Below are 22898 nucleotides of genomic sequence, written 5' to 3'. Positions count from 1 at the left end.
AAAAAGGCCAGGACACAGTAGGATGAACGTTATTATTAAGCTGTATCTCGTTAAAACCGATCTGGTTGAAAGTGGAGTCTACTGTAACAATATTCCACCATGTGTCTGGTGGATGAGTGCTGTATGTGCAGATGTGACACATCTATTGTTGTGTCAGTTAGCTTGTAAACTGTTGAGAATGCCTGCCAGTTCAGCTTACATAGAGCCATATTTTCAAACTTTGGTCTTATTCAAAATAAATTAAGAAACAAACTTGGAATATAAAAATGTGCTAAATTAGTTTTCTGCTACAGAATGCTAAGAGAAAAGGAAGAGATAGAGTGCTGAACTTATCCTGTACTGTAGCCTGATAATGTCAAGCATACACAACATAGTTGTTGATGCTCAGAACCAATTTTGAATGAATTGCACTTGTGCTATTCTTTATTCTTAATGTTTACTTTACCAATAAATGTAAATATGTTCAGTTTCTTTGGAAAAAAAACACCAAAATATCATATTACCCAGTAATGCCCAGTATTACGCAGTTTAAGGAGTATTGAACAGTCCGGGAAAACCTGGGTTTTCCCAGACAGCCAAACCTGCAACAAACCTGCTATTTCGGATGGAATTTCGTATTCTTGCTAGGTTGGACACTCTATACATTATATATACAGTATAGTTTTGTTTTCTAGAATTAAGTTAATACGGGGAAGTCAAAGTCCGGGCCCGCTGGCTTTGGCTTGCCCGGCTATAGACTACACGTGTATATTTAAAAGAAAATCAAATAAAAAACAATTAAAAAATATATAGAATTCTATACCTATCAATGAAATTTTCAGTGTCAGTTCTAGTAAGGCGCCGCCATTTACAATGTAAGTCAATGATAAAAAACAGTGTATTCCGATAACGGAACAAATCTCAACTTTTCAGATTAATAATAATCGTCGAGTGTTCCGAGTGAAAACGGAAGCGGATAATACAATAACTAACGAATGACGATTACTGGAGGTTACGTACCACGGAGGATACGTACCAGGAGGTTACGTACCATTTTTGGAGGTTACGTACCACTTATATATTTTGGAGGATACGTACCATATATATAATTTATATAAAATACAAATAATATAGAGCATAACAATTATAAAAAAAGACCGAATTTTAAAACTTTATTATTACTTTTTAAAAATCACATATGAGCAATTAATGTAAATGCAAACGTTTTATATATGATTATCACACATTCAGAAATGAGTAATCTAACAAATCACAAACAAATTGCAAACTATTGACATATGAGTGAATCAGTGTGGTATTAATTATTTATCACAACTCTGATCCGGCTTTGACGTGTAACTCAAACTTTAAATGAGTGAACTCTAATAAACATATAAATATACTGCAATTCTTGTCCGATATCACACTGTAGGCTCGATCCTCACTCGGGTCGAAATCTTTCATGTGAGGAAGCCATCCAGCTGGCTTACGGAAGGTCGGTGGTTCTACCCAGGTGCCCGCTCGTGCCTGAAATAATGCCCGGAGGGGCACCTGGGGTCTTCCTCCACCAATAAAGCTGGAAAAAAATCGACGAAAAATCTCGGCGGGACGCTCTAGGATGACCCGACTTGAGTGTACGGTCGCCCATATGGGCTTTCCGGCGGCGACCTTAAATAAACGCATAAAAAAAAAAATCCGATATCACAACTGTAATTACTTACAGAAAGCAGTATGACGGAATCAGCCCACTGTTTAGTTTGTTCTAAAGAAGTTACAAGAAGACAACATGCTTTACAATGCGACCAATGTAATAATTGGCAGCATCGTTTATGTGGGACAGGTAGTCTTTTTAATTTTATTAGTTATTATAATGTTCATAAAAAAATAATTACCCTCTAATAATCCATTATTATGTAAAGATTTAAGTAAATAAATCAATCTTCTTGATGATTATTTATATCATACTATCATACAATTGAATAAAGATTCTGTTTACGTTTCATTTTTTCAATTTATAACTATTTATATAACTTTATTTTTCAGGAATAACACAGTCAGATTACAGGATGATGGTGCGTGGTGTTATTGAGGTCGAGTGGAGCTGTAGCATATATGCAAGTCTCCGGTAAGTAATACTGATGAAATTAATTTAATGAAATTTCGCGGCGATCAACTTTTACACAAAACATGCATGTATAATTTCTTTCTTAAAACATATTTAATTTAATTTCAGGTTGTTGACAACTCACAAGAAGAAGAAGAAGACCACCTTCAAATTCCAGCAATGTTACACGACATTACGAGTGCTGAATCTGACCTGATGGAAGTCGAGCAACGGGTGACCACAGATGAACTTGAAGATCGACCACTTAATATACCTGATAGGGATGTTCAACGCCCTGCTAGAATACTAGATGTGTAAGTTTATTCTTATATGTGAATTTCTGAAATGCGAATCTGAAATTATAATCGAAACAAATAAAAAACATTTTTTTTTTATTCCAGATCAGTACGTGAACCACATATGGATGATGACGTCCCAGAAGAACATGACATTCAATATGAGCTAGTGGAAAAGGGAACCAAGAAAGGAGGGAAAATGTTGACCGCAAGTAACGGGTATTGTTTTAACGTAAAAGTGAGTATTAATCGTCAAAAGAAAAAAAAATCAAAAATCATCAAGATTAAATTTTTATCATAATATCATATTATTAATATTAATATTTTCAGAGAGTATTTATCGTCAAAAGAAACAATCATCAAGATAATATGTTTCTATCATAACATATATAATATATCATATTATTAATACATGTATTAATATTTTCAGAGAAAGAAAGACAACTTCACATATTGGGTGTGCAGCGTGCGAAGTGCGAAAGTCCGATGTCAAGCATGGGTCAAACAGTACAGCGATACATATGTAGCATCTAGCAGCTGTCATGAACACCCCGCCGATCCTAGCATTAGGGTTAAGGTAAAGGTCACAGCGAAGGTAAGTTTATCATCGGGATGATTTTTGTGAAATATCAATTTCTATTGACGCATCGCGAATATTTATGTAAATTCGTGTTCATCAATTAATTCGGTTGTTTTTTTATTTCAGGTTAAAGATCTGGCTGCAAGAAATATCCACGTTCCTGCTGCTAGACTAGTTCAGGAAGCTGTCACAGAGGCTGTCACATCTGACCTACCATTTGTTCCAAACATAGACAACATAACGAGGGCAACTAACTTATTTCGTCAGAAAATGCGCCCATCTGAACCAAAGGAAGATGATTTGTCGTTTACGGTAATATATATCATCATTTTTGTATTGGAATGGAATCTTATTGAGTTGTGATATATTTTTACATAATATATTTATGTATATATTAATGTCAACTTTATATACTTTCAGTTGTCACGTGACTTCATCAAAGCGGATGAGTTCCTCGTGGATGATATACGTGTGGGAGAGGAACGTCATATGACGGCAGCCCAGCTAAGCCACCTTCAGACTGCAAGGCGGTGGTTCATAGACGGAACTTTTAAAGTGGTACGACGACCATTTTATCAGTTGATGTCTGTTCATGCTTTTGTTAAGAGTGGTGAACATGTAAAACAAGTACCTCTTGTTTTTGTATTGATGTCAAGGAGAAGGAAGGAAGACTACGTTGAGGTATGTTTCTTATAAAATCAATTGAAATGAGATGAATTGAGAATTATATTTCATGTTATAGAATTCTTACGATTTTTTTATTTTTCAGGTTTTTTCACGACTGAAGGAGAAACTTGGAGATCCGATGGTAGAGTGGTTTATGCTGGACTATGAAGCAGGTAAATAGCATCTCTATTTTGTTTTTTGGAATGATTGAATTTAATGTGTAACATGTATACATCCACTCATTCTTGCTAATTACTCTTTTTCAGCTGCGTGGCAGGCTATCAGACAAACTTTCCCAAACACCATCGTCAAGGGGTGTGTTTTTCACTGGCTCCAAAGGGTGTATAGAAAGGTCATTCAGCTTGGACTCGCCACCGCATACTCTGATAAGAGGGACAAGTTCCTTTTTATTAGAAAGCTGATGGCCCTTCCATACCTTCCTGCGGAGCACGTGAGACCCACCTTCATTGAGTTGGAGTCTCAAGCTGAAGAGTCCAGATGCGTTCCCATCATAGATTTGACAACTTACATCCGAGATACATGGATCGACGGCAGACTATGGAAAGTGGAGAGCTGGTCAGTTTTCAGAGAAACCGTACGTACTAATAACGATGTTGAAGGTAAATAGTTTCATTTACAATTTCACTCACTATGAATATCAGTACCGCCTTTTTATAATCGATTTTCGTAACTCAGTGTTTATAATACCAAAATATAGATACTACATATTTGTTGATATTTTGCAGGCTGGCACAGACGTCTAAATTCACGTGCAGGCGGGGCGCAGCTTGCATTCTACGTTCTGGTGCCTCTTCTTTATGGTGAGGCTCAGTTCGTCGACTTGCAAACTCGTCTCGTCTCACAGAACATGCTGACAAGGGTACGCAGGAAGCAGTACAAGGCCATCCATGACAAGCTGTTCGACCTGTGGGACACGTATGAAGACGGAGACATAACTACAAATCAACTTTTGAAAAATTCAAGTCACATCATGGGCCTAGGACCAATTCCAGCAACAGTGGATGACCATTGCGACGACGAAGATCTTGAGTAGATTCTGACAAGAGGACAGTAGCATCCAGGAGCGGTTTAGGGGAGCTGAAAAATATGTGTTTGTATATATGAGTCTGTAAATAAAACGTTACCTGCATATGTACGGTGATCAATTATGTTGTCTTGTTTATTTCAGTATATTATTATTATTCAGTGCGTATAAATTAAATTATTTTAAAAATACTTGTTAATTGTGTATTGTTGTTTCATTTCAGAGCGTGTAACATAATTATGTGTTTTTATATATGAGTCTGTAAATAAAACGTAACCTGCATATGTACTGTTATCAATTATTTTGTCTTGTTTATTTCAGTATATTATTATTATTCAGTGTGGATAAATAAAATATTTTAAAAAAATACTTGTTCATTGTGTATTGTTGTTTCATTTCAGAGCGTGTAACATAATTATGTGTTTTTATATACGAGTCTGTAAATAAAACGTAACCTGCATATGTACTGTTATCAATTATTTTGTCTTGTTTATTTCAGTATATTATTATTATTAAGTGTGGATAAATAAAATATTTAAAAAAATACTTGTTCATTGTGTATTGTTGTTTCATTTCAGAGCGTGTAACATAATTATGTGTTTTTATATATGAGTCTGTAAATAAAACGTAATCTGCATATGTACTGTTATCAATTATTTTGTCTTGTTTATTTCAGTATATTATATTATTATATTATTCAGTGCAGATAAATAAAACTCAAAAAGTATTTTTTTTATGTTAATTGTAACATAATTATTGTTATTTTCATTTTATGCACAGTTCGGTTAACGTGTAAATAAAACTTGTAAATGTAAACTTCGTTTGTTCGTTTCAGTTTTGTGTTGTAAATAAAACTTGTTTATTATCGTTAATTGGTTTGTTCTTTATTCTTTTATATTCATACATATTTAATCTCATTACAAAATTAATACAATTAATGCGCGAACTTGAACAATAAACCTGATAGTTTCACACCTTATCCCTTATTATCACTTTATTATATATTTCTATAGTGGTACGTAATCTATTATATATTTCTATAGTGGTACGTAACCTCCAAAAATGGTACATTTATGCAGTGGTACGTAACCTCCATGGTACGTAACCTCCAAATTCCACGAATGACACCTTTAAAAAGAAAAAAATGAAAGGATTATTTAACGACTTCCCCGTTCATAGGCTTTGCCTAATTTCATATTAATAATAATAACTCTGTGCCAGTCCCTGTGATCAAATTAGGTGACGAATCATGTTCTTGAAATACAAAACAAAATTTATTTAATGCAAATTTGACGCCATCCGGGCCCGCGAAGCCCCCGCGGGCCTATCAATGAAATTTTCAGTGTCAGTTCTAGTCGGGCGCCGCCATTTACAATGTAACTCAATGATAATAGGCGGGGTATTCCGAAAACGGAACAAATCTCAACTTTTCGGATAAATGATAATCGTCGAGTGTTCTGAGTGAAAACGGAAGCGGTGCATGTATTGATGTAATACCGAATGACACCTTTAAAACGGAAAGAATGAAAGGAATTTTCAACGACTTCCCCGTTCATAGGCTTTGCCTAATTTCATATTATGTTTTCTGTCCACAAATTATATAGATTTACAGGGCGGCTGTACCTTGTAGTTGTGCTGATACTGACTCCTGTTCTCTTCTGTATCTTTCTGCAGAACGTTCTGTGTTTTTCAACTGTCCCGACAGATCGTTGTACAAGTATATAAAATAAACCAGACCAAAAAAGGCAATAACACAAACTACTACTTTGGGCATGCTTCCATTTCTTCGCATCATTTTGAGTGACAAGGCATTAATTTAAGATAAACTACAAAATAATCTAGTTACGATTTATCACAACAAACAACATGGACGTGTCACCGACTGGTTCATTCGACTGGTTTCATTATGTGAAGAACGCAACGAATTATAATTACCGTAAAGTATCCAAATGTACGCAAATGAAACCAGGCTAAGAAAGGCTATATACTAAAAGTTAGAGAAAAACAGAATCTCTAAAGAAAGCCAAACTCGGCAAAATTGAAAATGTTGCAGGCTCGGTTTGATTGAGCCTGGACACAAAATACGATTTTCAGTTTATTTCTATCTATATATTTCTGTTTTAAGTGCCCCAGCTGATCTATGTAAGGAGAGATCTTAATTTTATGTTTTAGGCTTTTGGACTTAATTTGTTATTGGAATAGATCTAGATTCTACCTTTTTCCCAAAAAAAGAAAAGAAAAAAAGGAAAAGAAAAACCAAACTTATACTGTTAATAAAAAAAATCTTAAATCGCACTTTGATGCTACTGTGCAGTAAGTACAAAGTTTTTGTTGTTTAACCAGTGCTCACACATAATGTTTGGTGAATTAAACGAGCGTGGCATTTACAAGAAGAAGGGTTGTCGATTTGGGTGTTCTTTAGGGATTCCGTTTTTCTCTATTTTAATTTTCGCATTCTTTTCTTTGCGGACCAAACGAAATTATCAATTTCATGTTTGAATGTTGAATTCTGCTTAAGCCGGTGCATGGGGGCGTGGACTTTAACTTGCAATTTCCAGTAACGTTCATGGAAGGCTAGCTCAATCGAACCGAGTCTGCAACATAACACACGTGGTTACGGCATTTAAAATTTCACTGAGTGGTCAAGCTAACAATATAATTATTATTATTATTATTGTAGCAGGGTCATATTTTTGTATGGCAGTATTATGAAACGTGTCAGCTCTTTCCGGTGTTTTATTTCTTTAGGTTTTGATAAGTTCTTGCTGGTCTTTTATTTTCTTGTTTTCTTTGTGATCTCGCGAGAGTTTGGCGGGAATGTTGTGCAGGTTTTGAAAAGAGTTTACATGGTTGATGTAGAGAACATTCTATTAATTTCAACTTGTCTATATGATTTACATTTGGTTGAGCTATCCAAGTGTTTGTGAGAAGTATTTAAGGTAGTTTTGTGATGGCTGAAATGATAATTTATTATTCGGTTTATTTGCAATGTTGTATTTTACAGCGCGTTGAATGTTCCAAAATGGCAGTCATTTACTTTCTCTTTCAATTCTATATTTTTATAACCAGCATGTATTATATGTTTTAATCTTGTTCACAGTTAACCATCACGTGAGACAGGATGTATGTGATGTGAAGTGAAGTGATATAGATTCTAATTTGTCATTGGTTTATTGTGGAATAGGCTTAAGATCCCATAGATCTGTAAGTATAAGAGTATGTTGGTATTTATACCTTTTGTAATAATGTAAACATTATACATGTAATGTTTAACTGGTAAGACATAAGAGTACAAATGCTTTAATCATTTAGTGATCTTAATGTCTATGGTAATAAGATGTTTAAATGCTATGTTTATTGATTGTATATATTATATGTGCAAACATTGTTATTATTATGTCATTTCAGTGCCTTGATTAAAGTTAACTTCAACAGAGAAGATATATTGTATATTCGTCATGACATGATATTGACTGTATATGTAGATTGGAAACAATAAATGAATAACCACATCTACCCTGTGTTATAACACCATGTGTTACAATGGAGCCCCCAAGTGATCTTTAAAGAAGAAAACCAGATCGAACTCAAGGATGTGGTAAAATCTACGAGATATAATTGTGTCAAAAATATACATGTTTACATTTTATTTAAAACAAAAGAAGAAATTTCACTTCTTTTGCTTGATAAATTACGATTGACCATCAACGTGCAGATTGTGTTCTAATTTCCTACCTTCGTCAGTGGTTACAATTCAGATCTACCATCTTATCTGCGTGCAATTTGTGTTCTACTTTCTTACCTTCATCGGTGATCTACCTTGGAATTCATTATTATTTCACCACTGACCAGTATTGTGTAGTTGTCATACTATTACACAACCATTTGTTTTAATTTTAATAATTTGATAAATAATATTTCCATCATAGTGATTAAGAAATCATACAACATTGATACATGACTTTATCACCATTATCGTGGGGACACGATAACTAGAGCTGGAGAGAAGATAGTCAAGTGCTATAGTAACTATTAACTACCCGAACCAACAGTGAACAGTGAACATTGTAAAGACTCTTTTTGGATGAACTTTCTTTTTAAATAGTGTTTTGTTATTGACTTTGTGCAAAAGTATTTATTATTTCAAGTATATATTTAAAAAAAAAGTATTTGATATAATCTTTGGATTTAATATAATCTTTGGCACTGAAAATTTAATTCTGTAATAAATATTCATATATAATTTTTAATATTTTCAGGAAAATATGTTTGGATAATATTTAATAAATTGTTATTTTGTTATCTACAGGGTGTGATATTGTATGCTGAATGAAAGAATTTCACTTGGTACACTGATAGGTGAAGGGAACTAACCAGTTAGCTGCACAAACTAGTAATTTCTTTCTCTTATTATCTTCTGTTTTAACTACTCTGTAGTGACTGCTATATTGGAACATTAAATTTAAGTAATAAAGTAAATTATTTTATAAGTAAACGAGAATTTTTTTGCTAAGGTTATATTTCAGCCATCATATAATATTCATAAACCGTGCTGACTTCCAAGCTTATATACTCCCTAGTGACTTGAAGTTGTTCATTTGATCTTGGAATCCTTTATTTTTGGACTTGTGTGTTCTGATTCTTGAACTTCCTGATTTTGGTCAGGTCGGAGTTGTCTTTTCATTGAATAAAACTTCATAGTAAATCATATATTATTGTTTTCAGTCAGGTCGGAGTTGTCTTTTCATTGAATTAAACTTTATTGTGAATCACATATTATTGTTTTCAGGTATTACAGAGTAATCTGCCTTTGAATACTGATTATAAATAAAATGATATAAAATTGAATATTATTGAAGAAATCTGTGTTACATCTCTGAAATAGTTCAGCAAATAATTATAAGGGTGTGTGAAATAGAAAATTATTTCATTCATCATTAAAATAATTAAATTTTCTAAAATTAATTGATAATTAATTTTGGAACTTATCTAAAGTTAAACAAAATATATATTATAAGGGTGTTGAGATAAATATTATCTCAATCATCATTTAAAATAATAACATTTTCTGGAATTAATTTTTAAATTAATTTCAGAATTAATATTAGAGCTCTAAATAAATAAATAAATAGTGGATGCATACACTATAAATTTGGTTTGAAAGTTAAAACGCGAAATGTTGCGCGCGACTGAAAGGTGAATGTAGAATTGAATTGAAAAGTGAAAGTAGAATTTAAATGATATAAGGTGAAAATAGAATTGAACTGAAAGTGAAAGTAGAATTTAAATGAAATAAGGTGAAAATAGAATTGAACTGAAATTGGAAGGTGAAATAGAATTGAATTGAAATTGGAAGGTGAAGGTAGAATATAATTGAATTTAGGAAGTGAAATTCGAGTTAGATTGAATTTAACTTGATTATTTGAATTGAATATTGTGAAGTGATAGAGATAACAGAAGTGAAAGTTAGAAGTTGATGTATAAATTGACAAAGTGAATATATATAGAAGAATTATAGTGTTTTGAAGATAGTCGAGACAGATATGAAGTGTTGAAATAGAAAAGTGAAAGTAATTGAATATATATAGTGAAGAATTGAGCATTGAAGTGATAAAGTGAAATACATAGTTTGAATATTGTAAAGAAGGAAGATATTTTGAGATTATCAGTATTGTGTTGTGATTGAATGTGATACGACAGTGACGTTTAATTGTGCTAGTGAAAATTGTTTGTGACAAGTGACGTAAGGAGAGATACACAACATGGATCCTGGCAAAATAACATCAAAAGACTTGAAGCTTTTAGAATTAATGCACAAGTTGAAAGAACCTCCCGAAGTTGAAACAATGGATGATCTTGTTTCTTATATGAAACATTATAATGAAGGAGACCCAGATTTTACAAAACATGGGGCAACTGGAAAAACTGTTAAAGAGGAAACAACTATAATTAGCAGTAAATTTCCGAGGATATCTTTGTTTTACGGAGAAACAGGAAAGGGAGAAGTCACCTATTCTACATGGAAATATGAGATATGTTGTCTGTTAGAGGAAAAGACATATACAACAGAACAAGTTTTACTTGGTATTCGGAGAAGTGTTAAAGGAGAAGCGGCAAATATTATGAGAAGATTGGGAACAGGTGTAACTATTGATGATTTAATGGCTAAATTTGAAAGCACATATGGAGATATAGAGTCCCAAGAATCAATATTGAAGAAATTTTATGCCAGTAAACAAGAGACAAATGAATCAGTGCTCAAATATGCTGCCAAGTTAGAGGAAATATTTTCACAAGCAGGGGAAATTGATGCACTTGATCCCAAAAATGAAGGAGCTTTGAAAAGTGTATTTTATTCTGGACTTAAACAGCCACTGAAACAAATGTGTAATTACAAGTTTGAAACAGTCCATGACTATGATAAATTTAAAGTGGAAGTAAGAAAAATTGAAAGTGAGATGGATTCGATACAGAAAGAAACAACTGGAAAATGTCATGCTGTGAATGTGAAACCTGAAAAGACAGAATTAGGCGAGGTCAAGGAACTTTTACAAAGTATGAATGATAGAATCAAGAAATTAGAATTGGAAAAGGAGGAATCGAAATTTAACACCTACAGAGGTAGAGGATTTAGAGGAAGTCGACATATGAGAGGAAATTTTTATAGAGGTCAGTTTAACAGAGGTCGTGGTAGAGGAGATTATACACCAAGTCGTCCCTTAGGTGCCAACAGTTTTAGACCAAGTAACAGATATACTTCGAGTCCAGACTCCATCATCACTTGCTACAAGTGTAGACAATCTTGTATCTTCAGGAATTTTAGAAAAAGTGAATGCGGATATTTCATCTAAACTCATAGATGCCATCATGAAATAGTGATTTGAAATTTTATCAATTTGTTCAGAATTCCAAACTATTGTTTATCATTGACTGAGAATTGTGTATTACCGGTATTCTTTAGAAATGTGCCAGTAAGAATAAAGTGAATAAACATTTATAAACAGCATGTGATGATAATTTATACTGGAAGGTGTTTGAATTGCAATAGAAGTAGAATGTAAAGTCAACATATGAAAATTCATACTGGTGAAAATATGAGAATGCAGTAAGAATCTGACAATTCATACTGATACAATAAGAAACTAATGAATATTCCTAGGAAATAGTGTTGACAATTCATACTGGAGAAAATACTGAAGAATTGATATGGAATTTAACTATTGATTATTCATAGTGGAGAAAATTCCCGAGAATTCATGTGGAATTTAAGTCTAATGAAAACAATTCATATGGAATTATGTGTAAACGCTTGTAAACATAAGATTATTTTACCTTTTGTACGTTAAATATATTTTATTTTATTTTAAATTGTAGGGACACAATTTTTTTTCAGGGGAGAGCAGAAGTAGCATTTGATATATAATGTAAAGTTTATGTATATTTATAATTATTTTCAGTAACAGCTGATGTGCCTGAAAGCAGACTGTATTTTATGAATGTTCATTAATGATAATGTCATTATGTTATTTAAACATTCATTATGTTATATCTTGATGAAGATGTTTAATGTTAAATGACGAGACGTCATTTTCCAAGGAGCAGGAGTGTGTAGCAGGGTCATATTTTTGTATGACAGTATTATGAAACGTGTCAGCTCTTTCCGGTGTTTTATTTCTTTAGGTTTTGATAAGTTCTTGCTGGTCTTTTATTTTCTTGTTTTCTGTGTGATCTCGCGAGAGTTTGGCGGGAATGTTGTGCAGGTTTTGAAAAGAGTTTACATGGTTGATGTAGAGAACATTCTGTTAATTTGAACTTGTTTATATGATTTACATTTGGTTGAGCTATCCAAGTGTTTGTGAGAAGTATTTAAGGTAGTTTTGTGATGGCTGAAATGATTATTTATTATTCGGTTTATTTGCAATGTTGTATTTTACAGCGCGTTGAATGTTCCAAAATGGCAGTCATTGACTTTCTCTTTCAATTCTATATTTTTATAACCAGCATGTATTATATGTTTTAATCTTGTTCACAGTTAACCATCACGTGAGACAGGATGTATGTGATGTGAAGTGAAGTGCTATAGATTCTAATTTGTCATTGGTTTATTGTGGAATAGGCTTAAGATCCCATAGATCTGTAAGTATAAGAGTATGTTGGTATTTATACCTTTTGTAATAATGTAAACATTATACATGTAATGTTTAACTGGTAAGACATACGAGTACAAATGCTTTAATCATTTAGTGATCTTAATGTCTATGGTAATAAGATGTTTAAATGCTATGTTTATTGATTGTATATATTATATGTGCAAACATTGTTATTATTATGTCATTTCAGTGCCTTGATTAAAGTTAACTTCAACAGAGAAGATATATTGTATATTCGTCATGACATGATATTGACTGTATATGTAGATTGGAAACAATAAATGAATAACCACATCTACCCTGTGTTATAACACCATGTGTTACATTATTATTATTATTATTATTATTATTATTAGAGCAATAGCACCTAATTCGACATACCCATTAATTCGACACCTTTATTACAATCACGAAATCCCAAAATTAAGCGTTTTAACTGATATTTTAATCGATATTTACGTCCATCATTCATCAGACCACAAATTATAAGCTATAGTTAACTTTTAAAACACACTTATTTAAGTTGTTTTTCAAACTGGACCTTCAACAGCTTGTCTATAGTTAAATTTCCCGCCAATGCGCGAGTGTCGAGCTTAGGAACCAAATTTAACAGGAAGTTCGTTATTTCGACACATGTGACTGAATCAAACCAATTTAGAACTAACTTAAATCAAACTGACCAAATATGACATTCCATGTACGTATATTGTGTTTGGCTGTGGACGAATAAGTATTAATTTGTATATATAAATGTTACCCCGTTAACGATGTTTGTTATTGAGGTATTAGATGCCGCTAATAAATTCTCATAAAGAAAAATACATTTCATTAGTAACATGTAATGGTAATGTTTCGTTCTAAAAAGCAAGTATACAATGTATTTGGTTTAAATGAATTTCAGCAACATTAGCTAGTGTTTTATAGTTTAAAATTACATATATTGATGCCTAATTGTGTATACATGTCAAGTAAAGCTAATGAAAAGAAATATTGCAGATGTTCGCCATCCAAGTTGATCAACACTATTTTTATGGTTCAAAGTGGTGTAATATCAAGGAAGATAAAAACAGCGATGATATTTGGCATCCTGACTGATAAGCTTAAGGTGACAACAGACACTTTCCGTGGTACTCACATAAATGTCATTTAAACAAAGTTATTTTAGTAATAATTGTTATTTATTTAATCTTTGTGCATTAAATGTCGTTGATCATCATAAAAAATAACATATTTGGAAAAAATGCCTTTGTAAATGATTGATTTTGAATAAAAATCCTAAAATTTTAAATCGTCATATCAAAGTCATTTTTTAATTTTTTGTCATCAAACTTTTGGAAAATAACCATACTTATATTATCTAGGGAACCGTGTCTCAAATTTTTTCTATCTTTTCTCAAAAAAATATTACGTAACGTCAAACATTTTATGCAACTTTTTTCACCATACATATTATGTAATTAAAGATAATTAAGTCGCCTATTGAGCAAACAAAAATCCCTGACACGGTTCCCTCCGTAAATGAATTTCCGTTCATGTGCTTTAAACCGCATGTTAATTGCTTGATTATTAAAAAAGTTATGCCGATTCAAAGATAGTCCGACCCGCATCAAACGAAGTGTCATAAATCGGCTGTTCTCTCTCGGACCCCTACGTTTCACGCTAAATAATTGCATAATACACAAATATCGCACCAGAGAGGGTCACAAGTTGCGGTAACATACTCTAACAACATTTTATGACCCAGTGACATCTGACCAATTAAAAAGCTGCTGATTAATATCAGTTTATAGCCGAAATTTCTTCAATTCTTAACGTGATTTACTGTCCGTCTGGTATCTGTCGCACATGTCACGTGACTATCGGTAAAATTTGAGGCACTCAGTGGGGGGAAATGGAACGCATTTGCGCACCGCTAGCGGGGTATTTAATTGTTTCCTTTTTGAAGTTTATTATTATTATCATTAGCATTATTATTGTATTATACCAGTGTCACTCTGCCTGTGTATTCGTGTATGAAATTCCGTTAAAATATAAAATAAAATAACAAAAAACTAAGCTTCTGACAGTCTTTTAAAGTCCATGGTAGATGTACAAATAAGAACGGAATATTATATATTTTTTCCACCAAATTGATAATGCTTCACATATTTTAATAGAAATAAAAGGTATTACTCGATCATTATGATCTGGCCTTCTTGACTTCTATTATGAATATCATCTATGCACGGCATAGAGATCCAGTTTCTACCGGGATAGACAATAAATTTCATACTTTGTCCCAGATTTATTAGTACTGTGTCCGATTTACTGGCGAACAATTTATTTTCACTGAGAATATATTTTAATATCTTTTTTTTATTTATAGAGAAATAATCATCCTTAGACAATCTAAAATGGTTTAGAAATTTGTCAGGGACACCTTACCACAAGTCACATAGGCGTTCACATAAAAAAAATGTTGTCTGTTTTTGTTGTTGTTTTACTTGACATTGTTAGAAAACGAGGTTGAATGTAAAGTAAGCCCTTGAATCCGTACAAAAGTCTATCAACTCAACGTAATATCTATCAGATTAACGGGACAGACAAATTATTTTCACACATTATGGATATTTTAGCAACTACATTTTTAATCAACCCCGTGGTCGTGCGATTTGCCGCTATGCTTAATTATTTATGTTTCATACATTATGTTACGTACATTGGCCGACAATTTCTTAATTTATAAAAAAGGCTAAATGTTGAGATATTCATAAAAGATGTACGTTAGTTGTACGATACATGTATTACGAGAAGTATGGACCAGTATGGACCTGTAATTCACGGATATATGGAACTACCGATTTCCCTCATTGATGCCACAACAGGGGGCGGAACGTTATCGATAATCGACAGGTTACGCGAATAGCAGATACAAATAGTATAGGTTCCGTTTTAAAACGTTTAAAAACACAATTTTTGGACTAACTGCTTCCAAAATTAAATCACGAATGTGTTCAGAAAAGGTTGATAAATCTACTTAGCAAAAAATCTCATTTTAGGTGTTTTCAGTGATAATTGACTCCGTTGTCACCTTAAGCTTAGTGGAAATGCACCAACTGGTTAATTTGAATCCAAACAGTGCGTGCTGACTGCAACACTACATGTTACCCGCTTATCTGTTATGAAGTAAAGATGAACAAGTCTTAGATCATTATGTATGGAAGAAAAACACTTTTAGATGACTATTTACCTGAGAGAAAAAACATTTGCCGGTATCAGTTATTTTAATACCAGTAGGCTACACGCTACACCGGCTCCCTTAGTCAAGTGGCAGACTTGCTTTGACTTAAAGCCATTAAAATACATAATTAATTATAATGAATGATGAGTATGAACTCAACTGATTATGTATTCAGAGTAGGCCTATGATTTAAACAAAGAACTAATCTAAAAAAGAAATGTTCCCGCTATACAGCCTGTCCGTGGTACGTACATAATGTGCACTGCTGACGCAATGTAATTTGAAATCCCGCTTCAAAGATTAATAATTAACCCTTTTCTCTATAATCAAATTATGTGTGTAAGACATACATGTATAAAAATGTATCTACACATGCACATTTTCACTGATTCAAGAGATGAACTGATCGTGCTTTTTAATTGAATATTCTTTCATAATCATGTTTGGGTCGTAAAGTATGTTGGAATTCATTTCAATTTTATATTATTTGAACCCCGGTGGATTAAAAACGCGCGAAAATGATGACATTGAGACATAATTATTATTTAATATTATATATAGTGTTCCACAACAGTAATCCATGATGATGTTCTAAAAATTCCTTACGCAAGACTGGATAAAAGGGAAATGGGAAGGGTTTTCTTCTGGGGCTCTGTCGGCATCCTTCGGGGCTCTGCCTGGATCGATTAGGGCTCTGCCGGCCTTCACCGGGGCTCTGCCAGCATTCACCGGGGCTCTACCGTATCATGCCCCGGATCATCCTCGGTTTCTGCCTGCAGAGCTACGTACTGTGCTTTCCCAGTGTATCCGGCAGAGCTAAGGATGAAGTCGGCAAAGCTATACTTCCCGGATCATCCCGGACCACCCCGGTGATATTAGATATTTTATTCCATCCGGGGTCGAATGCCGGATGTTCCCGGGTCATCCCGGACGTTGCCGGCAAAGTTCCGGTTGTTCCCGGATCACCCCGGACGTCTACCTGCAGGGCTCCGTCGGGATGTAAGCAATAACTATATATTGTATCCCATGATCAATTTAGTTTGCAGGTTTGAATAACTTGCAATACGGATATTCTGTTTTCTTTTTCGTCAAACACTAACCTATAGTAAATAGCTTTTTTGTTCGCTCTTGAAGGCGTGTTACAAAATAAGACACGTCTTCTTTTCAAATGAATTGGTTAACAATGTGTATATAAGTATTTCGAATAATGATGAAAACATTAAAATGTATCATTTGGATATTCTTATAAAGTATTTCTGGGAAAAGAATGTTGATAGAGTCCTAAATGATTTAGAATGAACATTTAATTGATAAAAAGTGTTTGTTCTAGAACAATATTTCATCTGCTATATATACATATTTAATATCGGAATATGTATCTCACACTTACTAAATCCATACATACATTTTTTGTGTGTGTTTTATTGGCATGTATGATAATATAATTATAAGATTGGACTATCATATTTATAATAATAGTGATACAATTGCAGAAAGCATATATACAGATCTTTTCATAAATGTTTTTCGATATCTTCATAAAATTGTTTGTAAGTACATGAAGGCAGTCCTTTTGAAATCGTAGAAATAGTATTAATATAGGTATTATTGTTTTATTCTTTGTGTCCGCATTTTCAGATTTATACGATTTGTTTGGTTGTATTTAATATTGACGATTAAATACACCTCACTTAAACGGACAAATCTTTACTTAATTCATCGTAAATGCTGCACATACAAATAAAGAGTTGTATCCGAATTTCCCGTCTATTCCAATACTTGTGTTGATTGCAGACCACTTAAAAATCCGGAGAACGAGTGATCCCTCGGAAGCATTAATTACAACAAAATTGCATGAAAATTGTAAACTTGGTTTGATTGAGTCTGTACATGAGGGATAATGAAAAAATGCAACATGCCCCACGTCCCCTAGCACCGTCTTGAGCGGTACACTTTTTTAATAATGAAAAAGTGCAACATTCCTTACGCTCCCTTGCACCGACATAACCGGTACACATTTGTTATAATGAAAATGTGCAACATCCCGTATGACCCCTAGCACCAGCTTGCGCGGTAATTAATTTTCAACACTGGAAAGTGTTGGAATCAAAGCAAAAGGACTGTGCATGAAGTGTCAAAAAGTCGCATTGTTTGTTTTATCTAACGAACAGCTTGAAACAAGCCAGGTATATATGGCAACATACGTATTATATTTAAATACAACTTTAGCCGGTGTCTGGGGCCGTTAGAAAGAGATGTTACACTTATATACAGTGTCCTGTCGTGACACACACACATAACGCACAAAATTACGATATTTCAACATTTTTTATATATTGGCTTTCGAAGGATCTTTTATTTCCCCCAAAAATATTCGTGTTTACCATTCTTATGTAATTTATACAAGTATTTTACACGATGAAAAAGACGAAAGTGCTGTTTAACGTGCCTAGTTGTGACATAAGTATATTAAGTAAACTCGTGTTTATCAAACATTAAAAACAATAAAAAGATAAACAAACAATGTTGAAACAATATTATGTCATGCCATTAGGAAACAAAATACACGAAAGGTACCAACCAATCATAGAAGCATGTCTTTCTTTTTTTATTTTTTTGATGAGGTTTACATGGTGTTTCTAAAAAGAAAACATAAGCTTTAAAACCACATTTAAAAGGGAAAAACATATATCCTGGTCGACATTTACTTATATAAGATGGTCAAAACTGATATATTTTATATATCTTCTTTAGTTTCATCGTGACCGAAAGCTTTGCATTTTAACAATCGACATGAATAAGTCACTTTTAGTTTTGCTATTGGTAGGATGCATTACCATTGCAATAGTACCTGATGTAGCAGAAGGTAAGATTTATTTTCATTTTGTGTAACACCTATTTTTAAGTTAATCTCTGTTTAAACATGCATTCGCTTGAAACGAACTTATTGCGCAGAATAGAAAAGAATAACACAAATGTGTGTATTCACATTTTCTTACAATTAGTTACAGAAAGTCTAAATATTTTTAACTCTCTTTTAACTCTGCTAAAGAAAAACAGGTGAAAAATTTTGAACCTAATTGACGCGATTATTATTAATAATAAATTGTTAATATGCACGTTAGAACAATTGTAATACATTTCTACGTCGTTTACAACATTGTTGCTGTGTTTGCAGACTAGTTTCAGACATTGTGATATTTTGTATTAAACTCTCCAACTTATTTGTTATGATACATTTTGTAATGTTTGTAATGGTCATTTGATTACGTATTTACGTTTGCGTATTTATAACGTTCGCTTCATTTGCCATGAAATGTTGCTTTAAAATGCATTATCTATCATTACCTTGTAGATATCTGGCATATTGCGTCACTTCCGTTGCGTCACTTCCGTATTTAATAGCGAGCTCGACGAGCTGGCCCGAAGGGCCTGCTCGCAAAGCGAGCTTTACGGTAACGCGAGTACCTGCTAAGTGATGGTTTTGAAAACTTTCGTCTAAAGTACCGAATTGGACACATCGCAACCTTTCGAATTTAAAGATAACGATAAAAACTGAGGAATTCTGACTGAAAACGGATGTGTAGACTGGTCACCCGCGCGCGTCTTTGGGAACCATAATTGGACAAGGAACCAGAATAACGGAAGCTGTGTATAAAAAATGAAAATCGAAGGCGCCATTTTGTTTGAAATCTGATAAATAAAAACAATTTTTTATCGAATTTTGTTGTGAAAACTATCTAGAATGAAAGAAAATGGTCTAACTAAGAAAATGAATCCGAACACCAATATCTTTTATTCAGTCGTTAACGCTGTACAGACGTTTAAAGTATTGTTTACGTGACGTCACAATGTAGCGCCAAACAGCACGTGCAAACAAACAAATCAAGTACGCTATTTTAATGTCGCAAACGTTTTAAGTTTTACATTTATTTCACTTTAAATAATCTTTATTTCGCTTGAAAAATTATAGAGTGAAAGAAAATAAACAAAGTTTTATCAGCGTTTTCAAAACTCGTTATTCATTTCACGACAGGGGCGGAGCCATATTTAACACAGTACGTGTGACGTCACACGCACTCGTTACTGCATTTGAAATAAAAATGAGCGATTATTTCATACTATTTCACGTAAAAAGTACATCGAGCTCGCTTTGAGGCTTTGCCTTTTTCATATTAAAATTAAAATATAAAATAAGCTTAATGATCCTTCGGGATCATTGATGCCAGCACTAATATGAAAAAGGCAAAGCCTCAAAGCGAGCTCGATGTACTTTTTACGTGAAATAGTATGAAATAATCGCTTATTTTTATTTCAAATGCAGTAACGAGTGCGTGTGACGTCACACGTACTGTGTTAAATATATTCTGGTTCCCGGCATCTAACAAGTATTACGTAGCGAAAGGGGAAGGAACTCCAGACTATGTTAAATATGGCCCCGCCCCTGTCGTGAAATGAATAACGAGTTTTGAAAACGTTGATAAAACTTTGTTTATTTTATTTCACTCTATAATTTTTCAAGCGAAATAAAGATTATTTAAAGTGAAATAAATGTAAAACTGAAAACGTTTGCGACATTAAAATAGCGTACTTGATTTGTTTGTTTTGCACGTGCTGTTTGGCGCTACATTGTGACGTCACGTAAACAATACTTTAAACGTCTGTACAGCGTTAACGACTGAATAAAAGATATTGGTGTTCGGATTCATTTTCTTAGTTAGACCAATTTCTTTCATTCTAGATAGTTTTCACAATAAAATTCGACAAAAAATTGTTTTTATTTATCAGATTTCAAACAAAATGGCGCCTTCGATTTTCATTTTTTATACACAGCTTCCGTTATTCTGGTTCCCTGCCCAATTATGGTTCCCATAGACGTGCGCGGGTGACCAGTCTACACATCCGTTTTCAGTCAGAATTCCTCAGTTTTTATCGTTATCTTTAAATTCGAAAGGTTGCGATGTGTCCAATTCGGTACTTTGGACGAAAGTTTTCAAAACCATCACTTAGCAGGTACTCGCGTTACCGTAAAGCTCGCTTTGCGAGCAGGCCCTTCGGGCCAGCTCGTCGAGCTCGCTATTAAGTGTTAACTGAGAATTGGGTACCGCTCAAGCCGGTGCTAGGGGCCGTGAGGGATGTTGCACGTAATCATTATCCCTCATGTACAGACTCAATCAAACCGAGTCTGCAATTCTCTTGTAATTTTGTTGTGATTAATGCTTCCGAGGGATCACTTTGTTTCCAAAATTTTAAAAAAGATATAGAGCAGCACAAATCGTGTCAACGTTACGATTTCATTTATACATTATAATATGAATATTGATATTTCATAAGAAATGTTAAAATGGTGGCCAATTTTATATGTGTTATCTAATAAAAAAAACCCAAATATTTCAGCCCAGTACAGACCGCCAGGTGGACGTTGTAGCTGCCGAAATAGTTGTTTGTATGGCGAATTTCCAAGAGGTCCGTGTGGTTACAGAAGACAGCTTTGTTGTAGAAGTGGTGGAATGGTTGGTTAACAAGGTACTCAAAGATGCAATTAAGTAATCTAAGTACAATATTATTCTGTTGATTTTTTCCACTGTATGAAAGTTTCAAAGCATCAGGAGTATTTTATATATTAGAATTGTTGGTATTATTGTCAAAGAAACTTTGACTATGAGTTGATTGTAATAAGATAATATAGTTAATTCAAACACAAATTCAAACTTATTTTTCAAATATAACAATTGAAAATATTTGTGTTTTTTTCAGACTGGACGTTTTTTCTCCGGAGTTGACAGTATTCGGTGAATGCGAAACGATAAATTCATCTGTGAATTATTTGTGATGTACTGAATTAAACTTCAAATGATTCCAACATGATTTGTTTTATGATTTGCCTACTATGAATTATGTGAAACATTGTCATTAAAATTGATGCCTTTTCAGAAACATGCTACATTGACATGAATGTCATTGATCATTGTACTTACTAAAGGATAACGTTATTGACTGTCAGGTTTAATTAACATAATAACTGTCACTGTGTAATATCTCAGCAGGTAAACTAATTTTTTATTTCTGCATTCCAAATACTAAAACATTGCCCCACATTAAGTCAAAGTACACTACAAGAAACAAGGAAAATACGTTGCTCATTTAATGTATTGTTTATTTAGATCGATTGATGTAAAATGAGTTTATTTTAATTCATAAATATCTGATCATTTTGAAGTTTTAATAACTTTACATTGTCTTATAATTGCCGTGAAAGATTTGCAGGTATGTAATATTTCGTAAATATTTAGACTGTTGTAATACTCCTTGAAGATGATCATGTAACGTTCTTGTGAGTACTTTCATTGCACCTAATTACTCCATGATGATAACAACATTTTTTTCATTGGTTTAAGAAAACCATCCATTTAATTACATACTTTGATTGATATTTTCCAAGATTTTAAAGGACCAGGAATACTGCCTTAATTTTCATTGTTAATAAGTCTATGTTGACCATTCTATTGAGACATTAGTGCTGCCAGCGTATGGAAAATTATGGTGGTATATACATCCTACTTTTAGTAGGTTATCTACTTTTATTTTTGCAGTACTATCAATGAACGCAGCCGGTTTTTGAGAAAATACATTTTGAATTGATGCGTTTAGTGTGTAAAATATATGACATGACAAGAACATCAAAAGAATCATGATTATATTTATGACTTCGTGGTATAATGACAGTGACTCATTATATTATTTATTCTGCGAAAAAACCTTAATATGTAAAAGAAAAAAGACGAATGTGTTATTTTGATGTAATAAACTTAAAGATTCTTATGTGGAAACAACGATCACAAAGCAATGATCAAAACA

The 22898-nt window shown here is 33.2% G+C and overlaps 2 protein-coding genes and 2 long non-coding RNA genes across 24 annotated transcripts in view; 3 read left to right on the top strand and 1 right to left on the bottom strand.

The window, feature by feature from the left end:
• The window catches only part of LOC132719692 (putative uncharacterized protein DDB_G0271606), a 51558-nt gene extending 44980 nt beyond the window's left edge, over positions 1 to 6578 (bottom strand). For 19 of the 21 annotated variants that reach the window (XR_009624262.1, XR_009624263.1, XM_060703514.1 and 16 more), the window contains exon 1: positions 6294 to 6578. Coding sequence is in view for 19 of the 21 variants with exons in the window: in XM_060703514.1 (XP_060559497.1) it covers positions 6294 to 6465 (172 nt within the window). In the remaining 2 variants the exon portion in view is untranslated. The remainder of the gene's footprint in view (positions 1 to 6293) is intronic. The other 2 variants (XM_060703527.1, XM_060703528.1) reach the window with 1 other exon arrangement.
• On the top strand, positions 982 to 5782 carry LOC132719689 (uncharacterized). The gene is made up of 10 exons (XM_060703509.1): positions 982 to 1041; positions 1703 to 1819; positions 2307 to 2397; positions 2485 to 2617; positions 2810 to 2974; positions 3086 to 3271; positions 3380 to 3640; positions 3729 to 3798; positions 3892 to 4245; positions 4372 to 5782. The coding sequence occupies exons 2-10, from the start codon at positions 1711 to 1713 to the stop codon at positions 4677 to 4679; spliced, it is 1677 nt and encodes a 558-aa protein (XP_060559492.1). The 5' UTR covers positions 982 to 1041; positions 1703 to 1710; the 3' UTR covers positions 4680 to 5782.
• Positions 6579 to 11469: 4891 nt separating the features above from the next.
• On the top strand, positions 11470 to 13150 carry LOC132719691 (uncharacterized). Its single transcript, XR_009624261.1, has 3 exons — positions 11470 to 12541; positions 12703 to 12806; positions 13011 to 13150. It is a non-coding gene; the product is annotated as an uncharacterized LOC132719691 (long non-coding RNA).
• A 5598-nt stretch (positions 13151 to 18748) lies between these two features.
• On the top strand, positions 18749 to 21903 carry LOC132719690 (uncharacterized). The gene is made up of 3 exons (XR_009624260.1): positions 18749 to 18906; positions 21438 to 21566; positions 21798 to 21903. It is a non-coding gene; the product is annotated as an uncharacterized LOC132719690 (long non-coding RNA).
• The last annotated feature ends 995 nt before the right edge of the window (positions 21904 to 22898 follow it).

The sequence above is a fragment of the Ruditapes philippinarum genome, unplaced genomic scaffold, assembly GCF_026571515.1.
Source record: "Ruditapes philippinarum isolate M1 unplaced genomic scaffold, ASM2657151v2 ctg2673_1_1_1_1, whole genome shotgun sequence".
Classification (NCBI taxonomy): Eukaryota; Metazoa; Mollusca; class Bivalvia; order Venerida; family Veneridae; genus Ruditapes; species Ruditapes philippinarum.
This window is presented reverse-complemented; position numbering and strand designations above follow the sequence as displayed.